General features: G+C 38.7%; 1 protein-coding gene across 1 annotated transcript in view; it reads left to right on the top strand.

Annotated features, from left to right (window-relative positions):
• Nucleotides 1-21,517, top strand: part of LCA5 (lebercilin LCA5) — a 46,769-nt gene that overhangs the window by 4,035 nt on the left and 21,217 nt on the right. Inside the window, exon 2 of the mRNA XM_054985581.1 lies at nucleotides 16,754-17,107. Within this exon, the coding sequence (XP_054841556.1) occupies nucleotides 16,909-17,107 (199 nt within the window). The 5' untranslated portion in view covers nucleotides 16,754-16,908. The remainder of the gene's footprint in view (nucleotides 1-16,753; nucleotides 17,108-21,517) is intronic.

The raw sequence follows: 21,517 nt of genomic DNA, 5'->3' as shown, positions 1-21,517 counted from the left end.
CCTCTCTAGTGAAACTCTTCTTCAGTGCAAAGAACTTAAAAACCTATAACATCCAAGTTAAATGCTTCAAACATCAGGTATTGATGGATTGCATTGACGAGAACCCAAGTTTATAATCAGATTTATCATCAAGCCAATGATCTAGAAATAGACAATCAACTTCTTCAAGAATTAAACTTGGACCTTCAGTCTGAAAAAATTCAGAAACCAACTCCTGAGAAAAGACTCATCATTTCCAACCTTGTGGAGTAGAATTCCTGTGAAGTGAAACTCTTGACAGAGATAAAATCCTCAGAATTATTCAAATTGAATAGATTTAATTTATTTAATAATATATAGTGTTTAATAATATATAGTATATAGTATATACATGTTTATCTCATGTTTTATACATGTTTATTTCAGTCTTGGCTAATAACCTACTTATAAGAATTACTTGGTCGGTGTGGGGAGAGGGGGAGACTGACCTCTTTTGTTAGCCCTTAAAGAAGTAGGGTCCTCCAGATTGTGGGGGCATTGTACTTTAATACTTACTGACCACTTTGGTCGGTATTTCTGTAGAAGTTCCTCTTAGTGAGGAGATAGAAAGTTATTTTATTAAGGGGTGGGTGGAGGGTTTTTTGGAGGGGTAAGAGTAATGCTTGTTAAAATGAGTAATTTATATTCTGGAAAGAATTAACGTCTACTAAATATACTGGCAACAAATGTAAGGCCATGGAATGTATTATGAAAACATATTTTTGGTCCACAAAATTTATAGAAACTATGGGCAATTTTTTTTAATGCCTGCATCACCAAAAATAGCATGGTGGTTCTTTTTGTTTGGGTTTGTTAACCACTTCTGTATGCACAAGACTGCAATTACAATGATTCAAAATGTGAATTCACACCACAAAATATTATCTGTTAATTGCAGAGAATTAAATAATAAAATTAAAGGCAAAAGAATGTTTGCTCTAACCAAATTAAGACCATCAATTCCATTTCTATAAGAAACGCATTTTAAAAAAATAGCATTCCCTAATTTTTATTTCAAAGTGGTATGAACAACAATATCAAGCCTCCAACTCTTCTATGTCATGGGAAGTAGCAATCTTAATATCAAAACATACCCAATTTTTCTTGACTGCCTCTTTAAAGGATAACAAAGGGAGATTTTTGTTTCTGAAAGGCAAGTTAGATCACGAACCTGTTACTTTGCTTTCTTTATATGCACCAAATCAAGGCCAATCAGACTTTATTGAGGAAACTCTTATTCAGCTGTATAATTTTCTGAGGGAGAATTAATCATTGGAAGTGATTTTAATTTTATTATGAATTCTGAGTTAGACAAATCCTTAAGACGACAGTGGCACCACCAAAAAAGAAATAGAGCCTGTGAACTAGCAAATTTGATGAATAAATTTGATCTGCATGATATCTGGTATCTTCATCATCCTGGGGCAAGAGATTACACATACTATTCACCCACTCATAAAATACATACAAGAATCGATTATATATTTTTATCCTCTAAATTAATTAATCAGGCCTTTTCTTCCCAAATTGGAGACAAATTTTGGACAGATCATGCTTGGACTGAATGTATTTTATTAAATAAGGTTCCCAACATGAAACAATCAAATTGAAAATTAAACAAATCAGTTTTATTAAATAAAACAATTTTCTCAGAACTCTCTTTGGAAATAAAACAATATTTTGATCTCAGTTCACAGTGTGGAGTTTCCCAGATGTTTGTGTGGGATGCAATAAAAGCGGTTATTAGAGGAAAGATTATTTCAATTGCTGCCAATAATAAAAAACGAAGAAATAAAATTAGAGAGGAAATTATAGCTAGAATTCAAAAATTGGGAGCTGAACATAAAATTAAATGTAGCAAATATGTAAGCAACTCTTAGCTGAAAGAAAGTGTTAGAAAATTTATAAACCTTCCAAATACAAATGTCAAGCCCAGCCACGCCCACCTCACTGCCCCGTTGTTCCTCCGTGCTGCCTTCCACCCCGGGATGGGGTTGGGCTTTCTCCCTCAGCCTCAGAGTTGTGGTGGGGAGGGTGTTATTTCACCCTCTTCCTCCTACCAGGTTACACGTACTCTCTTTCCCTCTCTCTCGCACTCTAGCAATGCCAACCAACCTCTCCTCCCTGGCCTCACGGGGAGGAAACCCTTTATCCCCCTCCCGGTTCTCTTCTCCCTTTCCCAATCACCCTCTGTCTCTGGCTTGTCTGTCTCCCTTCCCCCTGCTGCTCCCTGCATGATGGGCTTTCTGGCCTGCCACTCCCCTCTGGTTGGCTTTTTACTCTGGAACGAGCCTGCCCCCTGAGTTGGGCTCGGCATGCTGAGATTACGGCCACCACCCTTCACCCTCGCCCCCGCTCCCTGATGATGGCCAGGTTTCGCTCTGCCTGTCCCTGCCACTGCTGTATGCTGGGGTGTTCCTTCTCTCAGCCTCTGCCCAGCTTCTGTTGCTATTTGGGTAGGCAGGGAAGGCTCTTCATGCGTTGGTCTCTTCATCCCACTCCTCCTCCGTGGCTCCTGCTGAGCTCCGACCTCTGCTGGCTGTCTCTGCCCAAGTAAGGGGTTCAGCTGTATTGGGGAGGGGTGGGCCAGGGCTGAGTCTGGCAGAGAGAGCAGAGCCAGACAACAAAAATACCTCCGCTATACTAAACAAAAATGTTGGCACAGATCTAAATCATTGAAATTTTTAGCTTTGAAGTTTTTAAAAAAGTAATCTAGCTCTGTCAAATCTATTAAAGCTAGGCAGAGCAACTTCAAACCAATTTTTAAAATATAGCCAATATATTTGCTTAATTTTATAAAAATATATATAGATCAGACAATCCAGATAAATCTGAAATTCAAAATTATATAACATCACAGAACTTTAAAATAAAAATTTCACAAGAACAACTCAGGAAGTCAAAAACATTATAAAATCATTAAAACTTAACACATAACCAGGTAGAGATGGTTATTCAGCAGAATTTTATAAGAAATTCCTGGATTTGCTGTTTGTTCTGCTGACAGCTATATCTAACTCTGTTCTATCAGAAGGCAAAATTCCTCCCTTATGGTTGGAGGTGGAAATAATTGTAATACCAAAGAAAGATAGAGATATCACTGTTCCTGGTTCATACCATTCCATTGATCTCCTATATCATGATTAAAAAATTTTCTCATCTGTGGTGGATGTTCAAGGAGGCACAGAGATATTGGATAAAGATACATGAAGAGATGCAGAAGATTCTCAAGCTCAGGTTTGAGCCAAACTCGAAATAAAAGAACAGGGAGATGATTTCTGGTATACGGTGACAGCCGTGAGAGTACTATATGCAGCAAAATGGAAAACAGATTAGTGCTCTGACATGTCTGAATGGACAGACAAGATGTTTGAATATCCATCAATGGCTAAATTAACTTCCTATGCGTACAATAGACCAATATTGGAATTCTGGAAAAAATGGAAAGATTTCTTGGATTATTTAGGTTAAAACTAAAATAGATTAAGGTAATTATGGAGATAAAATACAGAAGAGATTGGCATTAAAGTCTGGGTATAAGCAACTATGGAGAGGGGAAGAGAGAGATTATATAATTTAGTTGTGCTGTTACATACTTTAAATACATTTTTTGTTTGTTATAAGTTTCTATGTGCTTTCTATTGTTATTCATATCTTTTCTTTTTAAATAAAACCTGTACTAAAAAAAATTCTCAGCCATACTGGCTAAAAGACTAGCCAGCTGGATCAGACGGGCTTTATGCCATTAAGAAATCTGTCTGATAACATTAGAAAATCTTTAAATATTTAAATTTAATTAATTTTTGCAATGCTAGCAAATCCTATTGGCATTCGATACAGAGAAAGCCTCTGATAAGTTAGAGATATCCTGTTTGTTACCTCTACTACAAAACATGAGCTTTGGGGATTATTTGTTAAATACAATTAAAGTCTTATATGCATCTCTGCAAACAAGAGTCAAAATCGATGGAGTTACTTCAACAGATTTTCAGCCAACCAGAGGCACAAGACAGTGATGTCCTCTATCCCTAATATTATTTGCAGTAGTAATATAACCATTAGCCTCTCTTATTAGAAAACACTCTCAAATTAAAGATATAACTTTAAAAGATCATAAAGACAAACGTAGCTTATTTGCTGATGATTTTGTTTTATATATCACCAATCCCAAAAACTCATTACCAAACTTAGAATTGTTATTACTTGAATTTAGTAAAATTTCAGGACTATCAGTCAACCACTTCAAGACAGAGCTATATTCTATCAACCTATCATGAGGCTATTAATTTTATTAAAGAAATATTTTCTTATAAGTGGATTACAAACAGTTGGAATTATTTAGAAATTAAAATCACTATAAAGCTCAAAGATCTTTTGAAAAACAACCACTCAGAACTCCAACACAGTATGGCCCAGACATTATGCAGTTGGAGAAGCTTAAACTTCTGGATGGAAAAAATTAACTTAGTAAAATCTTTGATTTCCCCCAAATTTTTATTTTATTTTTGGGTTATCCCTATCTTGTTCCTGCCCAAATTGGCAGAATTTATTTAATAATTTTATATGGAATAGAAAGAAACCCAGAATAAATTTTTAAGTTATGTGTTGCTTAAATGCACAAATAGGACTGGGCCTCCCAGATGTTAAACTTTATTATGAAGCCTCTCAACTTTCTTAGTTACATATTATGTTAAACAACACAAATCAAGCAGATTAGTTAGATATAGAAAGCTCTTATACATATCCTAAATCCCTTCAAGAAACTATATGGAATAAACAGTTGGAACGTTTCCCAAATGTTCAAAGTAATCCATTCTTAATTAATACTTTACAAATATGAGACAAGACATAAGTTAGCACTACATATATCTCCATTATCTTATTTTGTAGGCCTAAATTGGTTTAAACCTGCTGAACATCAGGATTAGAGATTGGCATGAACTGGGAAAATTGTAGTTTGTGGCAGTTTATCATTTGTCACGTTCCATGAACCACAAACCGGCACAAAATTGCCCAGTTGGTGAACCAATTTGTTTGGTTTGTGGTTTGTCACTTCTGGGGGCTGTAGAATGGCCCTCTTGACAGAGATGCCAAACTTAACAGGGAGCCTTCAGCAAGCTCTCCTGCAGCCACCCTCCAAGTTTGACAAAGATTGGAATTCGGATGTCTGAGTTATAGACCCCCAAAGCAGGTGCCACCAGGCAAGTTATACTCCTTCTGCTCTCATAGAGCAGAATGAGAGCTCTCTGGTTGGCAGCCGGAACTGCCTATCAAGCTTTAGAGGGCTGACACTGGTGTTCCCAGGGTTGCAGAAAGTATGCAGAAGTCCATCCCCCCCCCCCCCGGTTGCATAGGGAATTTATTGATCAGTGACAGGCTGTCTGCAGTGATGAACCAAAAAATGAACCAAACAAACCACTCTAAAAATCATAGTGGTTCATCATGGTTCGTCAAAAATGCCCTCCGACAAACCGCTGGTTCACGAATTAAAAAAACCCGGCCTGGTTCATGACGAACTTTGGTTCGTATTTTGGTTCGTGTCCATCTCTAATCAGGACTCTTTTAGACTCTGGAGAGGCAATAACTTGACCCGTTTAATTGATATAACTAAGAATGGATATCTTTTATCAAAGCAACTATTAGAGGCTAAGATTGGTAAACAGCTATTATGTTATCAATATTTCTAAGTTAATCGCTTAGTGAATCACCCAGATGTTAAAAATGCGCTTTCATGCAAAACCAATAGATTTCGAGAACATTTTTTTAAAATTCCAATACCAACTGTAATGGTGCTGTCTCCAAAATTATATAAAATCTTAATTTCTATTGAAAATCCTAATATTTTGTGTATATGAGGGCATGGAGTTTATTTAAAAAAAAGAATTTTATTAAAGAAAGGAAATTAAAGTAAGTGCGTAATATAAAAGTTATACAGATTCTAAATTAGACACTAAATTAAGTTATACAGTCTTATACAACCAATAAGCATATAAACAATAGTTGTAATAGCTTTGAGAGTAAAACAAGCAATACATTTAAGTTTCCTTAGCCTGATAAAAAAAACATTTCATATTTGTTTTCCCTAAGCCTAAATACGTAACATTTCTCCTTCTCTCCCTCCCTCCCTTGTGTCAATTAGTTTAGCCTAAGTAATCAAAGCAATCTTTCCATTTTCCCCAGAACTCGGTTATTGGTCTGTTTTGTAAGTAGATAGTTAATTTAGCCATTGAAGCATATTCGTAAATCTTATCTCTCCACTCTGGGAGACCAGGACAGGCATCGTTTTTCCATTTTCTTGCAAATTGTACTCTTGCTGCCGTCACCATATAATGGAAGAGGTCTCCTTGTTCTTTTCTCACATTAGTTGGTAAAATATTTAGAAGCATACTTTTCACATTTAATTCAAATCTGAGTTTGAGGATCTTTTGCATCTCTTTGTGTATTTTTATCCAGTATTTTTGTGATTCCTTACAAGCCCTCCACATATGGTAAAAGGTTGCATCCATATTCTGACATTACCAACAAGAGAGCATGGAGTTTAGACTACAACCCAGACATATCTAAATCACAATGGTTAAAAATCTGAAATTCACAGACATTCAAAACAAGGTCAATAAACATATTAGAACACAATCCACTAAAATATTAAATAGATGGTATCTAACACCTTCCAAAATTCACCATATAAACAATTCAGTATCTTCAAAACGTTGGATACTCTGGAGAGTCAGACTCATTTATACATTGTTGGTGACAGTGTAAGTCTATAAAGCAGTTCTGGTGAGTTAAAGTAGTATCCCAAGTTGAACATATTACTGATTATAATATTCCCATGAACCTGGAAACAATCTTATTAAATCTATGGCCTGAATATGATTTACCAAAAGGGACAAGTAATATAATAGCTGTATTATTAGCCACAGCCAAAGCAACTCTAGCCACTGTTTGGAAGAGTCCCAACTACGGCCGGCATGCCCATTGAGGCCAGGTAGACGGTTGCCTCAGGGTGCGGGGCGCCGGAGGGGGTGCCGGAGGAGGCGCTGGGGGTGAGAGCACGTGCCACGGAGCTGCAGCCTCCCAGCCCTCCCACCCCGTGCTGCCGCCACCACCAACACATGTCCCTGGCTGGGCGCAGCAGCTGTGGGGAGGCTTCTGGGGCGGCGAAGGGCAACCGAGTGGGAGAGCTGGGAGGCCACCCGCGCGCCGTCCCAGCTGCCCACCGCAGCAATTGGGCCACCTCGTGCATACGCTCGTGTGCACACATGTCGTCATCACACAGGCTGGTGTGTGTGCGTGCGCGTACCCAGCCAGCCAGCCACAGGGGCCAGAAACCCTGGCGCCGCTCCTGGTCCCAACCTCCAACAATGAAAATGTGGCACAGTAAGATTTGGGATCATTATCTTATGGAAAAGATTACAGACCAACTTATGCTATAAGAATCACCTCCAGTCAAGCTTTTTGGAAGACTGGCTGCCAGTTATAATGACTAATCTAAATATAAAAGCCAACAAATTATTTCAGTTCAATCCATTTGTTGTATAAATGGTTATTTAATTAAACTTATTAGCATTGTTATAAGTAAGAGGTTCCTAGTATAATTTTTCAATTCAAATCTATGTTGTTACTTTATGATATTATAATATGGGACAGTTCAAGTTCTTTCCTTAATCAAGTTTATGTTTTTGGTTATTGTTGATATTGTTCTGTATTGTTAATTAAAAAAAATAAAAGTAAAACATTTTTAATTTAAAAAAAAAAAAACTTATTTCCTTATATCTGTTGTCCAGATCTTATGAGATTTGCTGGAGGTAATCAGAAGCAATGTTAGAACAGCAATCTCAAGCAACATGTTCAACTGCGGGTCCTCCTGGGTCTATCGCATCAAGAACTACCAGTAGTTGCAGAGTTCCTTTTGCATAAACAAGAGGGAGAAACACCTGGTGGGAAGAGCAAAGCAAGGATAGTGGGACAAGTGCTGTTGGTTCTTCTGGTAGAATTCGCAGCCTTAAAATACGTGTGTCTAATTCATTTACAAACAAACATGTTCCATGCTGCCATATCTGGTGGTGGTTATAAATACAAACCAGGCAGTCAGAAACATAAGAATGTAAAAGAAAGGGAACAAAAAAAGAAGCTACAGGAAACCAGTCTATCCTCCTGTTTTTCAAATCAAGCAAGGCCTTTTTGCAGTCAGGCAACAATACAGTAACTAGAAAAACAGAACTACAAAATCAAGATGAAAATGATCTCTGGCATAATTTTCAGTGAAGTATGCATAGCCCTAGGGATTCATTGCACACTGCTGGGACCATGGAAGAAGCTGAAAGAAATTCCAGCAAGATGGCACTCATCAAAAACTGCAGGTGTTCAACAATGGGGCAAGAATGGTCAAGCCACCTAGCCATCTTAAGTGTGAACTTGCAAGAGAAATTGACTGGGGTGGGCGTGTAGTTCATGATTTTGCAATGATAACGGCCAGAAAAATAAAGCTTTGAGTTAATTAGCCTAATCTTTGCAGCCATATGGTTAATTAGAATTTTTTAAAGGCATTAACAGGATAATCCCTTTTTAGTGACCAAAATTTTATAAAATAATTGTCAGACTTGTAAGGGCTCTCAGGCTTGTTGTTATTATTAAACAAAAGTTGCAAAACCAGGCATTTTTCAGCTATGTAGAATATGTAACAGTAATTTCATAACTAACTTTTTTCATGACTCATGAGATTGTATGTATGGGTTGAGGAATTGGTGATACTAGTGTGGGTGGGTGGGGTTTTTTTTACAAATTTGAACTGAGTCTGGAAAAGTTATGCTTGGGCCCTCTATGCTGTTTTATTTATTTTGTAGGAAAGACTTTATGTATGAGAACTATGAAAATTGGTACTGAATGCAGAATAGTATAATATTTGTTTAATGTTTCTGAGGGCTCAAAGTACTTCATTGGTATACTTTTATGAACCATGATAACAGTAGTGTGACATAGGTTAATTGGGGAAATTTAGTTAAGCAATATCAAGTTGGCTACATGTTAGGTTCTTCATACAATCATGATTGCTTTGAATCTTTAATGTAAGGGGATATCCCTTCTTCATCTTTGGCAATCCCAAAGGCCTGGCCTCACGGTGCCTAACTTAATTTACAGAAATGTAAATACACAAAGGATAAGTATCGGATCTAGTGTGATAATGCAAGAAGTGACTATTGGTCATCATTTTGCTAGAGTGTCAGATAATGCTTTTGAAAAAAATATTACAGGGGAAGTTCCAGTGAAGTGGTTTTGTTTGTAATACAGTTGTTATCCAAATGTGTACATACCCACAAGAAAACTATACAGGTGTATCGAACACATGCACCCTTGTAACTGCTGTAGTGATGCCTGAGCAAAAGAAATTGTTTCCACCATTGTCAGCTGTCACTGAGCTCAGATGTCACAAAATAAGTCAGTGCTTCTATCAAAAATTATTTGTTTTCTGACTCAAGCTGAAACTGCTGAATCAGTTGAGAATTGCCATTGCATCTATCCCCCAGTTCTCAATCTAATTATAGGAAGAAAGTAACATTGATTTTTTCCTGATTTTTTTTGATAAGTGCAAAAGATAAATACAACTAAAGTTATGTGAGAGAAAACAATACCAATATACATGTAAAATAAATATAATGTATCAATGTGTTATTCAGCCCAGGAGAACCCTAATGTGTCTACAACACAAAACACAATTAGATGAAGATGTCTTCATTTTCTTTTAATTTGAATCCCATTTCCAGTCAGTTGCTTTATATCTGCCCACCTTCTTCCATAATTCAAGAAAGTTTTTAGTTAATTTCAACAGTTGCTTTCTGTTGTTTACAGTCTTTTGTCATAATAATTTCAGTTAATTTTGGAAATTTGGTAATTTGCCAAATCATGTTACTCTGTATTTTAAAAGGTAGACTTTCAACATTGCACCAGTTTTGGGCAACAGTAATTTTTTGTACCTGACACAGTAAACCTGTCTCTATATTACATTACAATGTTTGTGAATAACATAATCATTAACGGAACCCAATTGAATGACTTTAGGATCTGTTGGTAGCAAGGTACACGTGTATGTGTGGTCAAGTTGCTTCCAACTTCTGGTGACTCAGTGTATTAATGACCTCCATGTCCTGTCATTGACAGCCTTGCTAAGGTCTGGTAAACTGAAGGCTGTGGCTTCTTTTATTGAGTCAATCCATCTGTTGGTTCTTCCTCTTTTTCTACTGCCTTCAACTTTTCCTAGCATTATTGCTTTTTTCCAATGATACTTGTCTTCTCATGATGTGACAAAAGTACAATAGTCTCAATTTAGTCATTTTAGCTGTGGGGGAGAATTCAGGCTTGATTTAATCTAGAACCCACTTTATTTGTCTTTTTGGTGATTTGTGGTATCTGTAAAACTCTCTTCCAACACCAAATTTCAAATAAATCAGTTTTCTTCCTGTCAGTTTTCTTTATTGTCCAGCTTTAACATCCATACATAGTAATGGAGAACACCAGAGTATGAATTATTTTTATTTATTTATTAGTTCAATTTTTAGCCTGCCCTCCGTGCGAAGGGGCTCAGGGTGGGATATAATAAAATGCTCAATATGCATTTAATATATATATATATATATATATATATATATATATATATATATATATATATATATATATATATAAATAGATTTAAAATCCAAAGAACATAAATACATAAAACAGCATATAAGATGGCAGCCCCCTCCAATTTCCCCAATCATAGTGTAAAAACTAAATGGAGTGGTTGGGGGCCATAGTTTAATAATAGTCTGACTGCTCTTATAGGGGGCAGATGACTTTGTTGCCCCCCTGGCAGGAGACCGGTAGGGAGGCTCTTAAACCAGTCAGCTCAGTTATCTTGATCTATGTCTCCAGAAATGCTTTCTTATACTTTAAGGATCTTTTATAGTTCCTTTATAGCTGCCATTCCAAGTTTCAATCTCCTTCTAATTTCTTGGTTGCAGTTTTCCTTTTGGTTGAAACATGGCACCTACCATTCTTTTATTTGTGCTGTAATTTTCCTTCAGGAATTTTGAACGATAGGGCATTTCTGCGATGCACGTAAGGAATTTGCTGAGACTTATACATATTTCCAATCATTTATAAAAATTACTCCCATCCGTTTTATTTATTATTAGTTAAATATAACTATAAAAATTTATAGAGATTGTCCCACATATTTATACGAATCACCTTAGATGATCTTGAATTAAATATTTTATTCCCACTCAGAATCAGTATTCAGGACTTCCCATGTATAAATTTAAATCTAACTTTGGCGGTGTTCTGTATTTCCAGCAGAAATTGGTATTTTGCTAAAAGACCTCTTACCACTTTTGATTTAAGAATTAATCCTTCAGATTTTCTTGGTGTGATTCTCAGTCATTGTTCCCTTATGTTTGAATTCATAATCCTCATAGCTGAAAATGAAGTGCTGTTCTGCATTTTGTTCTGTATTAGTTCTGGAATGCTACGCTGTCCAAAGAGTTCCATTGATTGTAGTGGATCTTGCTTCTAAGCTGGTATTATTAGATTTCATACTAACAGTACAATTTTATCGAGTTATTCCAGTTCATTAATTTGAGTGAGTTTATTCTGGAGTAACTCTGTATAGAACTGCTTAGTTAACCTAAACACACTTACCAGGAAATAAGCCCTAGTAACCTTCACAGGTTTACAAGTAAAGCTATAAAATTATTTAGTTCATTCCTTAAGTCCTGAGCTGCAGCTCTCTGAAAGCATAATTTTGGGTACTTCATATTCTCTTAACAGCCGTGAAGATACATTGGAAAATGAAACCCACGAGGAAAATGGCTATATAACTTCCAAGTAAGTCTGGAAAGGACTTGAATTCTGAACAATGTTATCAAAATTAGGAAGGAAATGTAGATAACCTTGAAGATTTAACTTACGTGTGCTGAAATTAAAATGACTTCATAATTAAATGAAAGTGTTCCATGATAGTTAAAGGCAATGAACCAAGGAGTTTCTTAATTATAAAAGTCCTTATACTTGCTGAAGTAACTCAAATTTCAAAGCAATTCATTAGCCTCTCAAATGAACAGCACTTCTTTCGTCTGATGAAATTACTTTGCAAATTGGCAGGGTACCAAGAGGATGAAACTTGGCAGAGAAGTACTTGATTTTATATGGAGAAATAAGGTTCCTAATATATAAAACCTTTAAAAATGTACCAGAGTTAAAAGGCCTCTTGTAGAATCCCTTTCAGGAATTATTTGAGCATTTGCACCAGCAGATCTTATGCAATGGAACAATAACGTAACAGCTGGTTATGTTTTGTGATACACTGGTGTTCAACAGTTTTCTTCCAAGGACTCCTTTTGATTACATACGGTATTGTGCTTTTCTCGAGCTTAAAAGTATATTGATCTCACTGGAGTTTCTTTTTCTCTTTAGAATAAACTTACAAGGACATTTGAGCTTGAACTGAAAACTTCTGCAGCTTGCCCATCCTTTATCAGTACTTCATCAAAAAAGCACCAAGACTGTAATAGTCAAGCCACATATTCTGGAATAATTGCAGATAATTCAGTGGGACTTTAGTAAATCTGTTTGAGATTAATAGTGTAATCCTAAACAGAGTTACTCCCACCTAAACCCAATGGTCTTAGATTGGAGTAACTCTGTTTAGGATTACACTATAATGATGATAACATTCAATTTATATACCGCCCTTCAGGACAACTTAACACCCATTCAGAGAAGTTTATAAAGTATGTTATTATTATCCCCACAACAATCACCCTGTGAGGTGGGTGGGGCTGAGAGAGCTCCGGAGAGCTGTAACTGACCCAAGGTCACCCAGCTGGCTTCAAGCAGAGCAGTGGGGAATCAAACCCGGTTCTCCAGATTAGAGTCCCATTGCTCTTAACCACTACACCAAACTGGCTATAAATGTGTCCTGCTTTGTAGCCAGAAAGTGTGAGAAGTTATAAAAGTGACTTCTGCTGCAGTTGTATACAGTAAAACTAGGTTGACAGTTGGCATGGAAAGGTGCATGCCCATGGGGATTAATAGGTTTGTAAAAGTTAATGGGGATGAGAAACTGAAACCTCTTCTGAGAATTACTTTTCTGTGACACTCTAGAGGTAGCTAGGTCAATGACCGACGCATACGAAAGACACATTATGTATTCTTTAAAATGTACCCAAAACTGTTTACTTTACTTTAGATAGTGTTATAAATTCTGATTTCAGCATTGTAACATATGGGGTATATATATAGTTGATTGATCAATGAAAAATACATATTTTTATGTACATGCTTTGGCAAACGTACGTTTTCTTTGTGTCAGGATGGTAATACATGATAAACACATCACGTGCAGAACAGTTTTCATGCAGTATTTTATAAGATTCACAGGGGGACTGTCCACTAATTTAGATGGCTTTTTAAAAAAGATAAAGCAAATTTAGGGAGTTTAACTTCAGCAACAACTATATAGACCTTGATATAGGGCAGGGTTTTGGCTCGGGGGCCACTTTGTGGGAGCGGAGGTTAGCGGAGGGCCGCACCTTTTAAAATGATTGCATTCATTAGTTAACTTTGCATTTCAGAAAAGGCATAAATTGTATCATAAAAATCAATAAATATAAATTAAATAAAATAGTGGCAGTTTTATTCAATTTATTTATTGTGCTAATTTCATATCATCTATAGCTGCAAGTACATTTAATTTTAGAATCAGTTTAATGAGACAAATGTACCCTATCACACTTTTCTACTGTCTTGGCGGGCCACAAAAAACTCTGTAGCGGGCCGCATGTGGCCCGCGGGCCACAATTTGCCCACCCCTGATATAGGGCTTTCTCACATGCTCAGCTTATTTCTGATTTTCTCAGCAGTTGATCCCCAAGCATTTAAATCGGTTTGAGTACAGTTCTTCCACACATCTGCCCTCGCCTCCCTTTGCATTTTTACAGTCATTAAAACAGTTTACTTTCTTCCTCACATGCCTTAAATAATCAGGATTTTCAAGTGATGGTACTGTTGTCATTGGTGGCATCATTGGTGATGTCACAGCACTTCCCTTTAAATTTTTTTTGTGCAAGCTATATTGATATAAGGGATGAATTAAAAAAAACAGAAAATGAACACTGCCAGTCTTTGCATGGGAAAGCATAAAAGGAGAGTAGCTCTACCACCCATACCTAAACCAGTGAGTTCCATCTGGGCTGGCCCACAGCGATGAGCTTTTCAAACCATACTTTTTTTCTAGCACCAGAAGCGGCCATGCACCATCCCCTTGGCCGTTAGGGCTTTTTGATTTTTTTTAATCATCAATTGCATATCCATATATTTTAACCTACTGTTATAATAATAAGTGCAGCAGGTTGTCTGAATTCCCAGCTTCCATTTTTAAAAAAGAAAATCCCTTGCAGAGATATAAAGATAAAGACATAATCTTCGCAATGGAATGGGCTAGGGAATTCAGAGAACCTGCTGAACCTGTTATTAGTGTAGGTTGATATATCAATATGAAATTGGTGATTTAATAAAGATCAAAAACAAAACCGGGGGGGGGGGGAGAGGAATTACTATTATTCTAATTATTGCTACTAGAAAGTCTAGTCCTAACATCTTCACAATTGTGAAAAAAGGATTGTAGTATGCAAATGAATATGAGCGTGACGATGGTTGTCATCACTACAAGAAAAATCTAACCTTTACCCTAACATAAACTCCCATTTGTCAGAATTTCATTATCCCTTTGAAAAGCTCTGTTTAATTGAATATTGGAGCCAGTAGGTAGGCAGCTGATTCAGAAATAAATTGAACCACCAATGCTGAAGGGTATAAAGTTAGCATAGAAACAAACAAGGACAGGAACTTTCTGCACGTACTATTTTTGTGCCATACAATAAAACATATTCTGATGGGAAATAATTGTAAGTTTTATACTTTACTAAGGATTGTGAACAGGCTGGCCAATAACATCATTGCAGGAAATACTAGACACCACAGTGACATTTCTAGGCATCATGGGGACCTGGCATCTGGGATTTGTTGAGCTATTAGCCATTACAACTAAATTAACTCAATATTGGAAGGGGAGATTACAATTGCCTTCATATTCTGCTTGTTGTGAGCTTTCCACATCTTGTTATCCATTGTTAGCGTACTGGATACTCTTTATATTTACCTGATGAACAAAACCTATTCAAATATTAAGCTAAAACATGTTTACTGTAATGTTGTTTAAAAACCAGAGTTTCCCTGATGGTAACTTAGGTTTTATGAATACTAGTTTATACTTTCTTCAGCTATAGCTCTATTTATTAATTTTTCAGATACTGCATATTTGGATTCTTTTGTTCAAATTATTTGATGTACTACCTCAACCACTTCCTATTATTGCCTTTGAGCAGAACCTCACTGTATGTTATGAAGCACTCCTAAATAGGGGTGTGCAAGAAAAAAATATTTTTGGTTTTCCCAGTTTGGAATTTCTGAAGTGAGAGAAAAGTCACTTCATAAGTTACTTATTGACCAGCTTCAGTATGTTCCGTAAAGATTCGGAGAACACTGAAAAGCTTTTAAACTTCCAGCCTCGCTGCTTATTTCACCCGATGGGAGGAGGAGGAAGGGGTTCCCTCCTTGCAAGTGCCTAGAGAAGTTTATTTAAACCTACCCCTGCTCACTTGGCCCGCTGCTGGAACAGCCAGGGAATCCCCTGACACATTCTGCAGTGGGTGAAGGGAAGTGGCAGGGAGATAGGCTTAAGCCTGCAGCCCTGCTGCTGGGTGCTCAGTTGGCCAGCTGCTGGAAGGCCAGAGAATTCCCCGACCCCTTCCACATCAAGCAAAGGAAGCGACGGGACTGTAGGCTTAAGCCTGCAGCCCTGCTGCCAACGCTCACTTGGCCCGCTGCGCAAGGGGCCAGGGAATCCCCCGGCCCCTTCCGCAGAGGGCGAAGGGAAGCAGCGGGGCTGTAGGCTTAAGCCTGCAGCCCTGCTGCCAACGCTCACTTGGCCCGCTGCGCAAGGGGCCAGGGAATCCCCCGGCCCCTTCCGCAGAGGGCGAAGGGAAGCAGCGGGGCTGTAGGCTTAAGCCTGCAGCCCTGCTGCCAACGCTCACTTGGCCCGCTGCGCAAGGGGCCAGGGAATCCCCCGGCCCCTTCCGCAGAGGGCGAAGGGAAGCAGCGGGGCTGTAGGCTTAAGCCTGCAGCCCTGCTGCCAACGCTCACTTGGCCCGCTGCGCAAGGGGCCAGGGAATCCCCTGGCCCCTTCTGCAGCAGGCGAAGGGAAGCAATGGGGCTGCAGGCTTCAGCCTGAAAAGTGCTGTGCCCAAAGCTTCCCAAAGCAATATAAATTGCTTCGAGAAGCTTTGCTTCGGGATTTCTGAATCAGCCCAGCAATGCTGGGGGCACTTCAGAAATCCTGAAACCTTCTGAATTGGGCCCGATTCAGGTGTTTTACCCGAAGCACACACCCCTACTCCTAAAGCAGAAAATTTTTTCAGTAACTTTCAATTACAAATCATAGTCCAAGAACTAGATATCTGCCTGCTGACTCAGTGAGAAGTCTGACTCTCACAGAGTCTTAGTTTAGATTACATAGAGAAATTCTAAGCTACTATATGTTGTCAACTACAACAACTATCATATGTTTTTAGAATACTTTTATTGATTATAAAGTGCAAACTTAAATTACAATCATGTTTTTCCTTTCTGAATTCAGAGAGAATTATGGATTCTGAATGACAGCTACTGATTGCCAAAGTAAAACCTATCATTGCATGTGTAATGAAGGATAAGAAGCCAACAGTGACTGTGAATTCTACTCTAGCAAAATGAAAATCCTTGAGGCAAGGTCTTCAACTCAGTGATTTAAAAATGGAGGAGGGAGGAAGGAGTCTGGATTCTGGACATAACCAAAAATCAGAAAGTGATAAAAGCAGTAATTCCTACTATTCGTATGATGATGATTCTTCTTGTAGCTCTGACTGTTCAGCAACAGGAAGCGCTCAGTCTACAAACACTGAAGGAAAAAATCATAAAGCACAGAATCTGAAGACCTTTGCACATTACCAAGGTAACAACAATAACAACAACATTCAGTTTATATACCACCCTTCAGGACAACTTAATGCCCACTCAGAGCAGTTTACAAAGTATGTTATTATTATCCCCCCAAAAAACACCCTGTGAGGTAAACTGCTGATACTTTCCAAAGTATCACAAAGTGTCTTCAGGAACTTTTCTTCTTTGCTTTCCATCCATATCAGCTTAATTCATGCTTTGCTTTTTAATCTGTTTCCTTCTCTTTCTTTGTCTGGCTACTAAAGCTACAACATTTTATCATTTCCTAGCCCATGTCCATCAATCATTCAGGAATGGCAGGAAGAAATGTGGAGCTTCTGAGATGTCTGATGCATGCTGTTGCCTTAAGAACACTGGAATGCTACCACAAAATTTAAAATCCACTGAGATCCTGTGCAGTTCTTAGGGATCCAGATGTTACTATTTATTAATATTATTTTTATGATAATTTAAGTAAAATGGTAATAGAATAAAGTTATTTTATTTCTGCACCTAATAATTTCTGTACCATATAACCAATTTTGATTTTTTAAAACGTATTACCTGTATGCTGAATTCTCAGTACCATACATAGAGACAGCTTCTGTGAAAATGAAATTGTTTCCTATGTTTCTGATAAAGGATTCTTACTGAGGACACTGAACTGTGAAGCACATTGTATATGAGACTGTAGGAATCTAGTTATACTTTTCAGTTTCACCTGCATGTTTTTGTGTATTAGTTCAGGCCAGTTTACCAACAAACGTATCTTCTTTTAATCACATCTGTCACCTATTTGGTGGCTAGTATAATGTTGTGTTAGGCTTCCTGCAAATGTTTAATTCTTAGCAGTTTATTATTTATTTCATTTAAAATATTTCTGTGCTGCCTTTCCACCCAAATAGGGTGCCCAAGGTGGCAAATATCCAAACATTAACATTTGAAATATTTGTACAATTTGATAAAAATATGTAAACCTATAAACACAGCACAAGTGGGAAAGAGGGTTAGTAAGAGTTTACTGGGGATACGCCAGATGAACCCAAAAAGCGGAATGAAGAAAACAACAGAGGGAGACAAGGAGTTCCGATGCCACAAAGAGGGCACTTTCTTGGGTTGCCAGTGCCATTCATCTTGCTTCAGTGAGTGGGGAGACATGAAACAGGACTTCCTAAGATGACCAGAGTGGGCAGGTAGGTGTGTATGGGAGAAGGCAGCCTGTAAGGTATGCTGCCCCCCAAGCTGTATAGGACTTTAAAGGTCAGTACCAGGACCTTGAATTGGGACCAGAAGCAAATTGGGAGCCAGTGTAGATGGAACAAGACGAAAAGCTATATGGTCCCTGTGACCCATTCCAATCAATATTCTGGCTGCTGCATTCTGTACTAATTGTAGTTTCTGGACAGTCTTTAAGGGCCGCCCAATATAGAACACATTGCAATAATCTAATCTGGATGTTACCAGGGCACACAGAAAATCTTTTCCCCCTAGAAATGCTGCAGCTGGCTAACCTGTTGGAAGTTGATGAAAGCAATGTACTGTTTCAAATCCTAAAATCAAAGAGGCATGATATGTTGCAGAATTGCGTTAAAATAATTTCATAACTAAATAAAAACAGTAATTTTACAAGATGTAAAATGAACAGTTACAGTTTGATATTCTATTCTTCTCCGGTGGTTCTTAGGGTGCTGCAGACTAGACTTTTGGGAGAAGTGCCTCCTCCTGGACACACACAGGGTCATGAGCCTTTTCCTGACTCTAGTGGAAGGGGCTTCCTCTCTGTTTCCCAGTTCAGTCCTGTTTACTTTACCTTTCTTGATATTCTTTCCTCTGTCCTTTCCCTCTTTCCCTGAATCATAGAGCCTCTCTACCTGAGACATTTTACATGAGAACGCTCAGGTGTAGAGAGATGCAATGTTAGCTGGGAAGCATAATTTAAAAAGACAGAGCCAAAGGCTCTGTCAATTTCACTTCTATAGAGCCAGCAAAGGTGGTTCCTCAGAGGGTTTGTTAATTTTCTGTTTGCCTCCTCAAAGGGGAAGTGAAATTGACAGGGCCTTCTGAATGGTGAAGAGGAAATTAACAAACCTTCTGAGGAGTGATATTTGCCGGCTCTGTAGAGAGGTGAAATTTAAACTATGCTTCCCGGCTCCCTACACTTGAGCGTTCTCGTGTAAGATGTCTCGTGTAGAGAGACTCTTAGTTGTGGGGAGTGGGGATGCAAGGGCTTTGTAATGTAAGCTGAACCAAGTAAAATGGAAGTTTCACCCAGAGGGCCTCAAACAGATAAGCAACAGTTTTGAGTCCTCTCCGTAGATATCTTTGTGCCTTAGGTGCCGGTAAGCAAGAGTTGGCACTTTCTTGGTGAGTGGCCATCAGGGCTGCCATGTAACTCCTTATGAAAGTAGTTTAAAGAGTAACAGATCAAGAGGCAAACATAGCCTTGACAACTCCCCCCCCCCAACACACACACTGCCTGTAGCTTACTTTGAAATTGTTTTCCTAGTGGCAATTTTATCAGTATGTAGGTTCCCTAAAACGTGACACTTTGTCTATATACAGAGAATGGTGGGACTTATGCTAAGATGGAATGGCCCTTCCAACCAGGGCTTTTTTTCAGCAGGAACGCAGTGGAACGGAGTTCCAGAACCTCTTGAAAATGGTCACATGGCTGGTGGCCCCACCCCCTGATCTCTAGACAGAGGGGAGTTTAGATTGCCCTCCGAGCCGCTCAGCGGCATGGAGGGCAATCTAAACTGCCCTCTGTCTGGAGATCAGGGGGCGGGGCCACCAGCCATGTGACCATTTTCTCCGAGGGCAACCCACTGAGTTCCACCACCTCTTTTCCCAGAAAAAAGGCCCTGCTTCCAACCAATTGGATAATTATTCCTACAATAAATTTGCCTTTTAATAGATCAGAGGACATACAGTTGCCTTCATTCTGACATCATCAAGTGCACCAATAAAAGAGGGACTGGCACTATTTAGATGTTCAAAGGGCCTTCAATTATCAATAATCTTTGAGGTTAATTTGGTCAGAAAATTTCCTTTGGGATTGTGAATCTCCATGTTGATGCTGAGATGTTAGACTAAAGGCTGTACATCTCCAGCATGCAAGTCACAGGGTAGAGATCTGCCAGAGGGCATTATGATTCATTCTCATAGGGGCACAACTACTTCTGTGGTCAATTGGGTTTTTCTGCCTTCAACGGAAACCGTCTGTAGGGTATTCACATGGAAATCTGTCCATAAGTTTACTTGGCATTATGGTATAATCAGCCTGACATCTTTGGTTGCTGTCTTCACTAGAAGGGGCATCCAACAAGTGGTGGCTGATCTATAGTTCAGTGGTCTCACCCTAATGTTGATGGATTTTCTATGCCAACAGTCTAGACTGCAACACCCTAGCAACCATGAGACACGGAAATTTTATTCACTTACCATGAATTTCCCTTCTCAGTGGCTCTAGGGTGCTGCAGTCTCCCCTTCTTCTGGTTCATAGTTGTTGGGATCACTGGAATAGGTGATACTAATAAGTTCTCTGAATGGCTTCTTTTGGGAGGACCAACATGTTTGCTGTAGCTCTAGGCAATTAGAGTTGGGTGGGATACTCTATTATTATTATATATCTTTACTTCCCTTATATATAAACCTAGGTGAATGTGCGAAACTGGGATTGTTATGTTATTTGTTATGCTGAGTTGATTTGTTAGGGGCTTTGTTAGGTCCTTCTGGGAACAGAGAGGAAACCACTCCCACTGGAGTCCAGAAAATGCTCATGACCCTGTCCATGTCCTGGATAAGGCGCTTCTCCCAACAGTCTCCCTGCAACCACTGAGAAAGGAAATTTATGATCAATGAATAAAGGTATCTATATATATGGCAGACATACTTTTCTCTCACTCTGGAGCCTTTTTGCACTACTCAGAAGGTGCTAACATCCCCCCCCCCACACACACACACAAAACCAACAAGCCCGCCCTCTGCCTCTGTGCTTTCTGGCGGGCTGAAGAAAATATGGAGGCAGAGAGAGGAGTGCCCCCTCCCATATCGGGCTTGCTGGCTTCCAGTCTAGCAAGCCAGTGGGTGGGGGCACACTCTTCTTGCTGCTCCTGTACCTTATGACTCATGCCAGAAGGGGGTGGGGAGCAGGGTCATTTTAAATTCAACGTTATTGTGGAATCTTCAGTCTTCTGTTTTTTAGCAGGAGGTCAGCTTACATTTGGAGTTACACTCCTTTTGGGTAGATATAGTAGGGTTTTTCTGCAAAAGGCCTTTTTCTCTTCAAAAAGAACTGAGAATGTACTTATTACATGATACAGAGCTCTTCCCCCCCCCCCTTTTTAAGGGAAAGAGATTTTTAAAAATGCTGGTGGGAGAAGAGGCCTTGTTCGAGGACCTTGTTAAGATCCTGTGCAACTGA

This window comes from Eublepharis macularius, chromosome 1 (assembly GCF_028583425.1).
Source record: "Eublepharis macularius isolate TG4126 chromosome 1, MPM_Emac_v1.0, whole genome shotgun sequence".
In the NCBI taxonomy this organism is placed as follows: domain Eukaryota; kingdom Metazoa; phylum Chordata; class Lepidosauria; order Squamata; family Eublepharidae; genus Eublepharis; species Eublepharis macularius.
The sequence above is the reverse complement of the archived record's forward strand: the minus strand, read 5'-3'. Positions and strand labels throughout refer to the sequence as shown.